Source organism: Bos grunniens, chromosome 18, assembly GCF_055505025.1.
Source record: "Bos grunniens cultivar Pamir isolate PY7600 chromosome 18, Bosgru_T2T1.0, whole genome shotgun sequence".
In the NCBI taxonomy this organism is placed as follows: domain Eukaryota; kingdom Metazoa; phylum Chordata; class Mammalia; order Artiodactyla; family Bovidae; genus Bos; species Bos grunniens.
Window position 1 is genome coordinate 12,468,782 of NC_141182.1, and position 9,972 is coordinate 12,478,753.

General features: G+C 59.8%; 1 protein-coding gene and 1 long non-coding RNA gene across 3 annotated transcripts in view; one reads left to right on the forward strand and one right to left on the reverse strand.

Annotated features, from left to right (window-relative positions):
* LOC147353051 (uncharacterized) overlaps nt 1-1,784 on the reverse strand; it is a 435,406-nt gene extending 433,622 nt beyond the window's left edge. The window contains exon 1 of one of the 2 annotated variants that reach the window (XR_015145327.1): nt 648-1,779. This is a non-coding gene — a long non-coding RNA (uncharacterized LOC147353051). Of the gene's footprint in view, nt 1-647 lie in introns of both variants that reach the window. The other variant, XR_015145329.1, reaches the window with a different exon arrangement.
* A 461-nt stretch (nt 1,785-2,245) lies between these two features.
* Nucleotides 2,246-6,505, forward strand: FOXF1 (forkhead box F1). Its single transcript, XM_086350234.1, has 2 exons — nt 2,246-3,562; nt 4,993-6,505. Exons 1-2 carry the CDS (start codon nt 2,416-2,418, stop codon nt 5,151-5,153), a joined length of 1,308 nt encoding a protein of 435 aa, XP_086206360.1. The 5' UTR covers nt 2,246-2,415; the 3' UTR covers nt 5,154-6,505.
* Nucleotides 6,506-9,972: the final 3,467 nt, after the last annotated feature.

Sequence of the window (9,972 nt, forward strand, 5' to 3'; positions counted from 1 at the left end):
AGTGTGTCCTCCGTGGGCAGGCAGGGCCTGAGCGCTCGTGCGAGGGCTGGGGCGCCTGAGCCGTGTGAGGGGTGTTCTTTGGAAAGACGGATGGAGGCCCTGCGCCTTGTTCAGGATGCCTGCGTTCGGCGGGTGCCGGCCGGGCTGTGTCAAGCGGAGATGGGTCTGCCAGCGCGCGTCTACCTGCGCGAAGACACAACCACACACTACGCGGTCACGTCTCTCACTCTCCCCTTCCCCAGCCGGCCCCTGCCAGCGTGCGGAGCCGAGACCCCGGGAGAGCCGAGCGGAAGCGCGGCGCAGAGAAGGTGGCTTTGCCTAGAGCGCGCTCCGCCAGGGCAGGCTACGCCGCCGAGACGCCCAGCTCCTCGCACGGACGTGCCAGGCGCCCCGAAGGCGACAAGGCGTCTACCGCCGAGGCTGCAGGCGTCGGAGCGAGGGAGGGGTGGGTCAGCGGGTGACAAGGAGGCCAGAGAAACCAGGGAGGCCGGTGGGCTTTGAAAAGCGCCGCGGTGCCACACTTCGAGCCCAGCACACGCCTCTCGCCCCTGCTCGCGCCGGGGCACGGCGTCCTGGCTCCTCGAGATGACCCGCGAAAACACCCCTCGCCTCCTTCCTCGGAAGTCTGCGGAGCGAACTGCACTCACCTGGCTCCCCGCGTGCGACGTCGCGCCCGGCTCCTGCGCCGTCCTGCGCTCGGCGCCTCCGCCCCCCACCTCGTCCTAGCCCGCACCCCAGCTCCCGGAGGGTGGCGGAGGAAGGCTGCGTGCGAGCCCCCTGCTGCGGGCAGCCTGGCGCGCGAGGGCCTCCCGGGCCCGCGCTCCCCGCCCGCGCAGACTGTCTTCCGGAACCTGGCCTGGCGCGCAGTGTCAGAGGCCCCCGCGGCGGCGGCAGGCCGAGCCCACAGGGGCATTAGGCCAACTCCCCCCCGCGCACGCGGAATTCTATTATTATTATTAAAGAATCCCCCAGAACGTGTTTACGTTGAGCCGTATAAACTTCCTGCCAGGGCCTTTACCATCTGCGAGAAATCGGAACCTGCTCTTGCGAAGCGGGGACACAAGCATCGCGGGGCCAAATAGGCGGGTTTTCAGCGTGTATGTTGGGGGTGGGGGTGTCAGCTGAGCTATGTGTGGGCTCAGATCAGAGCGTGGCTGGTGTACACACGAGTGAGAGTAGGTGCGAACTGAAGCTCCTTTGGGCCTTTTGTGTGTGCGTGAGCGAGCGCGTGAGTGGGCACGCACATGCCTGAGCGCCATGTGTGCGTAAGTGGGAACGAACGCGGTTGTGTTTGCAGGTCTGAGTCTGCGAAATTTATCGCGTTTGCCTGTGCATCAGTGTACGCACGAGTGCACAAGTTAGTGAACGCGCCCCGCCACTTGTTGAAGGAGCCCGTGGGGTCCTGGTTCCCCGCAAGGCCAGAGGTTCTCACTCGCTCCCCGAACGACCCGCGGCGCCGGAGACAAAGCTGCAGCGATCCGCCCTGCGCTTTCGTTTTCCGCCCGCGCTCGGCTCCAGCGGCTGCCCGCCTGCTCGCGCGCTGCTGGGCGAGTCCGAAAAGTCCCGGGCGCGGCGCAGTCCTTCCCGGGGCGGGGAGAGAGGGTAGGCGGTCCCTCGCTGGAACACCCGCCCGCCGGCCGCGGGGACTCGTAGCCGAGCCGGCTGTGCCCGCGATGGCCACGACCCGGCGGTCACAGCCGCCACTGCAGTTGCGATTCGCCACCGGGCAGTACGCGTCGGGGAAGGCCTGGGACTCCGGCTGCGTTTTCCTCCGCGCGGCCCGGGTAGGGAAGGCGGGGTGGGGGGCGGGGGGTGGTGGCCAGCGCGCAGCTGGGCTGAACCCCGGGCCGAGGGCGCATTAACACTTGCTCGCCAGGTTGGTGGAGGCGGGGCGGGTTCCGCAGGCAGCCGCTGGGAGGCGAGGGTGGGGGCCCTTTAAGCGCCCACCACCGCAGGGTGCCGGAGGGGGGCTGGGAGGGGAGGGAACTCCTGGAGGGTCTTACGCCGGCCCGCGCGAGACGCCGCCGCCGAGAGACGACACGGAGCGGGCGGCCTCGGCTGGAGTCGTGGAGCCGAGCGCCGCGGGTGGCGAGGACCGAGCGCTGCTCCCCGCGGGGGCGCACGGCCACAGGCCCGAGAGGGGGGCGCCTCCCCCCTCAAAAAAACCGGTGTGTGTGTGGTGGGGGCTTCCTCGCGGCCTCCGCCCAGGCTGCAAAGAGGCTGCTCTCAGCCTCTGCTCGGCTCCTTCCTTGTGGGAGGGCGGGAGGGAAAGAGGGAGGAGAGTAGGGGGGAGGAGGGAACGGGAGGGAGAGCGGGGGGCTCAGCGCCAACCGCCCGCGGACCTGGCCGCTCCTCGGGGAGGACGGGCAGGCGGGGGAGGGCGCGCCGAGGCTAGCTCCGGAGAAGCGGCCGCCGATGACGGCAGAGGTGCAGCCAGCCCCGCGCGCGCAGCCCCCTCCCCCTCGGCCCCCTCCCCCTCCCCCTCCCCTTCCTCCTCCTCCTCCTCCTCCTCCCGGCTCGTCGGCCGCGCAGAGCAGCAGCGGCAGCGGCGGCGGCGGCAGCAGCCACCCGATGTCTTCGGCGCCCGAGAAGCAGCAGCCACCGCACGGCGGCGGCGGCGGCGGCGGCGGCGGCGGCGGCGGGGGAGGCGGCGCGGCCATGGACCCCGCGTCGTCCGGCCCGTCCAAGGCCAAGAAGACGAACGCCGGCATCCGGCGCCCGGAGAAGCCGCCCTACTCGTACATCGCGCTCATCGTCATGGCCATCCAGAGCTCGCCCACCAAGCGCCTGACGCTCAGCGAGATCTACCAGTTCCTGCAGAGCCGCTTCCCCTTCTTTCGCGGCTCCTACCAGGGCTGGAAGAACTCCGTGCGCCACAACCTCTCGCTCAACGAGTGCTTCATCAAGCTGCCCAAGGGCCTCGGGCGGCCGGGCAAGGGCCACTACTGGACCATCGACCCGGCCAGCGAGTTCATGTTTGAGGAGGGCTCCTTTCGGCGGCGGCCGCGCGGCTTCCGAAGGAAATGCCAGGCGCTCAAGCCCATGTACAGCATGATGAACGGGCTCGGCTTCAACCACCTCCCGGACACCTACAGCTTCCAGGGCTCTGCCGGCGGCCTCTCGTGCCCGCCCAACAGCCTGGCGCTGGAGGGAGGTCTGGGCATGATGAACGGCCACTTGCCGGGCAACGTGGACGGCATGGCTTTGCCCAGCCACTCGGTGCCCCACCTGCCCGCCAACGGCGGCCACTCGTACATGGGCAGCTGCGGAGGCACAGCGGCCGGCGAGTACCCGCACCACGACGGCTCGGTGCCCGCCTCCCCGCTGCTGCCCGCGGCGGCAGGCGGGGTCATGGAGCCCCACGCCGTCTACTCCGGCTCCGCGGCCGCCTGGCCTCCCTCCGCCTCAGCGGCTCTCAACAGCAGCGCCTCCTACATCAAGCAGCAGCCCCTGTCCCCCTGCAACCCCACGGCCAACCCCCTGTCCGGCAGCCTCTCCACGCACTCCCTGGACCAGCCGTATCTGCACCAGAACAGTCACAACACCCCTGCTGAGCTGCAAGGTGAGTGGGGAGCCCCGAGCTGTCCCCAGGACTGGGGGGTGGGGGCTACGGTGGACATCTGTGAGCGCGCTACAGACCTAGCCCCCAGACTGCCTGCGCCCTGGTCTGGAGCCTGCGGCCACCTCCGTGGGGTGCCAGTCCCCAAACTGCACCACTGAGGCCTCAGCTCCCTAAGGTGTCTCTCTGTCCACCTCTCCCCATCTGAGGGCTGAGTGCAGCCTGGAGTCCCCCCAGAGACTAACATTCCGTTTTCCTTTCTGTTTCAACACCCATATAGATGCTGGCAGCCCCAGCCTGGCCAGGTAGGCCCCATCCTCACCTCAAAGACTTAGACTGCAATATTCTAAGTCCCCTCAGGTCCCTTAGCTCCCTGACACCTGGGCCAGTTCCCAGGATGGAGCTGGCCTGTCCCCAGGGCAGCTGGCTTGTTCGCCCTGCTTCGGGAGAGCCGCCTCTGCTCTGAGCCGGGTTGGACGGAAGAGTTAGGCCCAAAGCCGGTGGGGTTTGGTGCTGGCACTCAGAGGCTTAGAACCCGGCCTTTCGGGAACCAGATTGAGTTGGGGGCTTTTTGTGGCAATAGAGGCTGAGAGGGCCCCAGATTGAAGGTCTGAGCTGCGGGCCCCAACAGACTCTGTTTCTCAGGATCCAGGTTTCCAGGCCCACAGGTACCGCTCCGCTTCCAATCCCCCCATGAGAAAAAAGATGCACAGCCATCTTCTCCTCTGGATCCTCCGTCTCAGCACACGCTAGCAGGCTTCTGGGTCTGGTTCTTGAAAGAGCTTGGAGGGATCCAAGCAGAGGCCTGTCAGGAGTCAGCTGTCAGCAGCCAGCGGGAGGCAGGAGCCGGGCCTGGAGAATGGAGGGCTCTCTCCACGGGGGTCGCACAACTGCGGCTGCTTCAAACTCCAGCCGGGGTTCCAGAGGTCCCGCAGGCTTGGCTCCCCAAAGACCCTTCCTCTGGAGAAGCCCTCTTTGCCCCTGTGTTGGCCCCTGCTGGCCTGGCTCGTTGCTGTGGGGACACTGCTGCCTCCAGGGGCTGGAAGGTGGCTGCCCGGCGCCAGGCCCAGGCCTCAGGCTGCCTGGAAGTGGAGGCCGCTGGACCTTCCCTGCTGGCCCCTCTCACCCCTTCCCTGTCCGCCACCGGAAGCCTCCCAAGCCAGGCTCAGTGTCCACGGAGGGAGAGGCTGGGGCAGCGGGCACCCAGGGTTGCAGGGATCCTTGACCGTGTCTGGGGAATCTTCCCTCTGGGCGCCGGCCCGACTGAGACCTGAAACCGGGAGCTGGGACGCGGGGAGGCCTCGGCCCAGCGCCGAGCCAGGCAGGCCTGCCCCCGGGGCACCCCCCACAGTAACGGTGCTTCTCCACCTGGAGCCTGGGCCTCCGGAGGCCACCCTTTAATGCCCCCTTTCCTGTTCGCCTCGCCCCCGCAGGCATCCCGCGGTATCACTCGCAGTCACCCAGCATGTGTGACCGAAAGGAGTTCGTCTTCTCTTTCAACACCATGGCATCCTCGTCCATGCACTCGGCTGGCGGCGGCTCCTACTACCACCAGCAGGTCACCTACCAAGACATCAAGCCCTGTGTCATGTGAGGCCACAGCTCCGGGGCCCCTCCGGGCAGGGGCCAGCCGGGCGCAGGGACTTCGGAACCCGTCACCAGAAACTGCTTTATTTTTTATTTTTTTTGAGGTATAACCGTCAGCAGAAGAAAAGGGTTTGACCCCTCCCCAACCGGATTATTGGGAAAGGGATCCCGTGAGGCAAAGACCGATCGAGGTCGGCACCTCCCCCCACCACCACTCCCTCAGCAGTTTTTTTTTATGGTGATGGCGGGGGCCTGATCTGACTGCAGCTGTTGATAAATAAGTATCTATTTTTGATCCGACTGAAACCGGCTGAGAAGGTGCTGTGTTGGGGAAGAACTCTCAACATCTGAACACGCATTTCTGCTACGGTCTCTCCCCCTCTTCCCCTCCAACGGCAAATGTCGGGGAAGGTTTTTAGGAGAAAGGCAAACGTGTGAAACCGTCATTATCAAATACTTTTATTTTTTGGTTGAGTATTTATCGTTTTATTTTTAATTTTTTTGGAAAGAATGTCTTGGAATGCGCGTCTCCTTTTTAGAGCCGTCTCTTGTAGGGAAAGGAGGGGTTGACAAGAAGTCGCCCTCTCCCTCCCCACCTCAGAAGTCCTCCCGTCAGCCACAGGTGGATCCTTGTGCGAGTAACTTGCATTTCTGAAGCCACTGCTCATCTTAGGAAAGAAACCAGGAGCCCAGGAGCAGGCGGCTCTCCCGGCCTCTGCCACCGTCCTCCTCCGCCTTCCTCTCCTTCCTTCTCTTCAGGCTTTTTTGGTTTGGTTTCGAACTTTGTTTTGACTTGTTTGGTGGGTGTTTTTTCTCCCGAGACCCAGCTGTCTCCGATCTCTACTGTAAACCTTCTGGTGGGAGCGTGAGGCAGGCAGGGCGCCGTGGGGACGGGGAAGGCCCGCAGAGCGCCCCGAGTCAGGATTGCGGTGACGCAGAAAGGTTAAGGCACTTTTAAAAAAAAACGATAGCAAGGCTCATCCTGTTATTTATTCTACTTTCTTTCCCTAATAATCGAAACACCGCATAGGCTCCTCCGTTTATCAGTATTAATGGTGTAACTTTGTTGGCAATATTTGCCGCGTAGAATTTTTTTTTTTTAGATATCCATTGTAAATTTGAAACTAAGTCTGATCTGTGTAAAGACAAATTTCCATATGTTTTATATAAATATATATATATATAAAATGAAGGACTTCCCCCCCCTTTTTTTAGTATTTTGGCTGCTGGGGTGCAGCGTTTGTGACACGTATTTTAAATTTCCTTCTGCACTGTATAAAAATGACAATTTGAGGATGTTTTTGCCTTTTGTGTATTTTTTCCTAAAAAAGAACAAAATAAAAATGTATAACATTTGTATATGGCCTTATATTGTATCAACTAGAAATAAAATTGCATGAGTATTTTATTGGGATTGCAGAATATCTTCAAAATATAGACAGTAACCGGCCTGGGATTGCCAGTCTTATTTTTTTTTTCTTTTTTTGTATTTAAAGTATGGATGATTCTTAATCTTTTTCCCCCCTTTTTATTTGTTGGCTAATCCTTCTCTTTTCACTCTTCATTTCACATTGAAGTGAAATCTGGACAAGAGTAACTATTTTTCTTGGCTTCTGTTTTTTAAGAAGAGCCCTTTGCCCCTCTAAATGTCATTTCTTGTTTTTAAAAAAAAATAATCAAACTTAGAAAAAACTGTAGTTTTTCCTCCCCCAGGGAAAAACATACATACATATATGTATGTGTGCATATATATATATATATATATATATATAATAATTTACACTTTCTTTTTGGTCACTCCAGGACCAATGAGAATTGTATTTTGAGTTTCAAACTTTACTATTTGCAACTGTTATTGATCATGGAGCATCTTCTAAGGTTTTATTTTTTGATAGGATTTTTTTTTTTTGGTGCCCTACACTTGGTTTTCCCCAATGGTGAAGCAAATAAACTTTGAGCAAGAAAAAGGCTGTTGGTGGGAGAGCAAGGTGATAGGCATGTTTCCCCCCTAAATCATTAGGGGGGAAATCCATTTTAAAAAGTCTGTCTCCCCTACTGACCCGCTTTCTATTCCAATTCCCAGCTACCTAGGAAAACAAACACAATAAAGTCCCATTGCCGGTGCAGCCGTTCAAGACCCACCACAGTTTCTCTGCGTCGTGGGGTCATGAGCCTCTGAACCTGGTTCTTCTCAAATTTGACATTTTGGACATGAGGGCAATTTCTCCGGTGCTCTGTTACATCAAAATTATCAATAAACTCGCCCGGGCAATTAATGCTCAAACTAACAGCTGTCTATAAAATGGAGATAAAGGGGACAGGAAGAAGCTGGCGACTTTGTCCCTCGGGTCTCAGGCAGCCGGAGCAGTGGGCAGTGCGTGGGGAGCAGCTTCACCGAGGGCAGAGGAGGCCCTGTCTTTGGGGCGGAGGCCACCACTCCTTATCCCCTGCCCCCACTGATGCCCTGGAGAACACGGCCAGAGAAAAGCCCTCAGGCCTAAGGTGCGGGAGCCGCTGTGCTGGGGATCCAGACAACCTCGGCAGGCAGGCGGGAGGGGCCCCCTCCTTCCTCCATTGGAGCCTGCGCCCCAATTAGGATGGAGGCTCCGGGGAAGTGGGGCTGATTAGGAGAAACCCAATGCCAGCCCAGTCGGTGTGTTCCCCGGTCTTCTGCTGAGGCGTCTCCAGACCCCGCGCCCACTCCCTTGGCTCCTTGGCAAGCTAGAGGCCACTGTGCGCCCTGGTAATACAGGGCTTCGGCGCCACTGGACCAGAGTCCGGGGTGGCAGTGAACCCCGGTTTTCCTGTTCATCTCCACCGCAGCGCCTTCATTTCAGCGGGATCTCCCAGCGCACTCACATCCCCGCCAGGCTGGATGGGAGGCACCCAGAAGGACTGGGGCAGGAATACCGGCCCTGGGGAGCCCAGGAATCAGGGATGGGCCTGACCCGGGGCCTGGGGCTGAGAGAAGAGTCCAGTCTTCCCCTCAGAGAGGGGAGTCTGGCTTCGGGCAAACCCGGAAGGGCCAGATTCTACAGGCGTAACTGCTTCCACATCCACGACCAAGATTTCACAAGGCCTGTTCCGCAGGACTGCATTGGCTCTCGCCGAGGCCTACCCAAGGCCCATTTTGGTCCGGCTCACACCGACTGCGGGATGACGCTCCCACTGCCAGGTGCCAACACAAAAGCCTGCACAGTTCCTGCAAGTTACCAGCCTAAAATGCAAACGCACTTCTAAGGTGGTTACACGCCCTGCCCTGGGTATGTAGAGTATACTTCTAGCTTAGGAACATCCTCGAGAGAATTAATTCAAAAGTCCTGTGCGTACCTTTAGGATTTGTCCTGGAACAATGCAGACGAGATACCCTAAAGGTATGAATACCCCGCAAAGCAACAGGCCTGGGGGTGGGGAAGCAGCCAGGACAGAACTCGATAGGGTTTCTAGAAGAGGATGACACATCCCGCCTCGGCTGCAGCTCCCTGCAGCTCTCCGCGAGGGGCCGACGCCCTGGACACAGCCGCACCTCGGCTGCAGGCCATGGCGGCCCCAGGCAGCAGCTGCAGCAGCGCCTTGGCGCCGCGTCCTGGCTCCCCAGCCCCGCGGAGGCAGGCCCAGGGACCAGTCTGCACTCAGGGTGTGCGCTTCAGAAGGAAGGGAAAGTGCCCGCCGGGTCCTGCTGTTTTCTTGGCTCTTGGGGGAAACCGAAGGGGTAGGGGTGGGGAGGGTGAGGTACTGAAAGCCTGGCTCCCCGCCGGCAGCACTGCTGGAGGTAGTGCAGATGGAGCTGGAGCCCCAACCCCGCAAGGCTTGACCGGGCAAGCCACGTCACCTCTGAGCCTCAGTTTTCCTCCTGTCTAATAGTAACATCATGTAGACCTATGGGCACGGTGGTCAGCGAGGTGATGCCTGTCGGGAGCAAGACAGCCTAGCTCCGGGGTGCCCATACGGGAATGGCTATGAGATCCAGGCATTTCTTATCCTTCTCCCCTTCATTGTGGGGATGAGTGCCAAGCAAGATGCAAGAACTAGTATTTTACGAGGCTGCCCTCTCAGGGACTTGAGTATCCAGCTTGGGGACCGCTGGACTCCCCATCTTCCAATACGATGCACCTGGACGTTCGTTCCCTCCCTTCCCAGGGAGGAGGAAGACATCATCCCATTTGGCTCAAGAGATGGAATTCTGACATGGGGTTGAATCAGGGGTTCCGATAAGGACCCACCCCAGGACCTCCTAACCTCTGGTCAGGAGACCCCTGAGCTCAAGGGCTTCCCTTCTGAGAGAGTGACTCAGGGACTGTCCCCATCAGAAACGCCAGGGCTGTCTGTCTGCTCCAACTGCGGGTGGGGGGTATGTGTGTGTGTGCTGAGAGTTACTGCGTTAGAATCTCTGGAGGAGGGACCCAGGAATCCTCAGGCCCACAGACTTCCAGGGGGTGCTGATGGGCGCCAAGTTTAGAGTCTTTCCTCCAAAGTTCTCTGGGCTCCGGAGAAAACCTAGGAGAAGATGCCTCACTGTGGCCTCTGCTGCCCCCTCCCGTCCAGCGGCCCAGCCAGCTTGTGATGTTAATGGAGAAGCAGCTGACACAGGGTGCCTGGAGACACAAGCACAGGGCTCGCTCACATTCAGAAGGTGCCTGGGCTGGGTATGGCCATCCTCTTTACATGGCACCTCTGTTTACCTCCTCAGCAGCCCTACTATGCAGATCCTATAACTCACTGCTCCCGCTTCCAGATGAAGAAACCAGCTCGAGGAGGGTAGGGGACTTCATCCAGACAGTCCTGGTGAGAGGTGGAACTGAATGCAGAGCTCATGTTCCCAACTA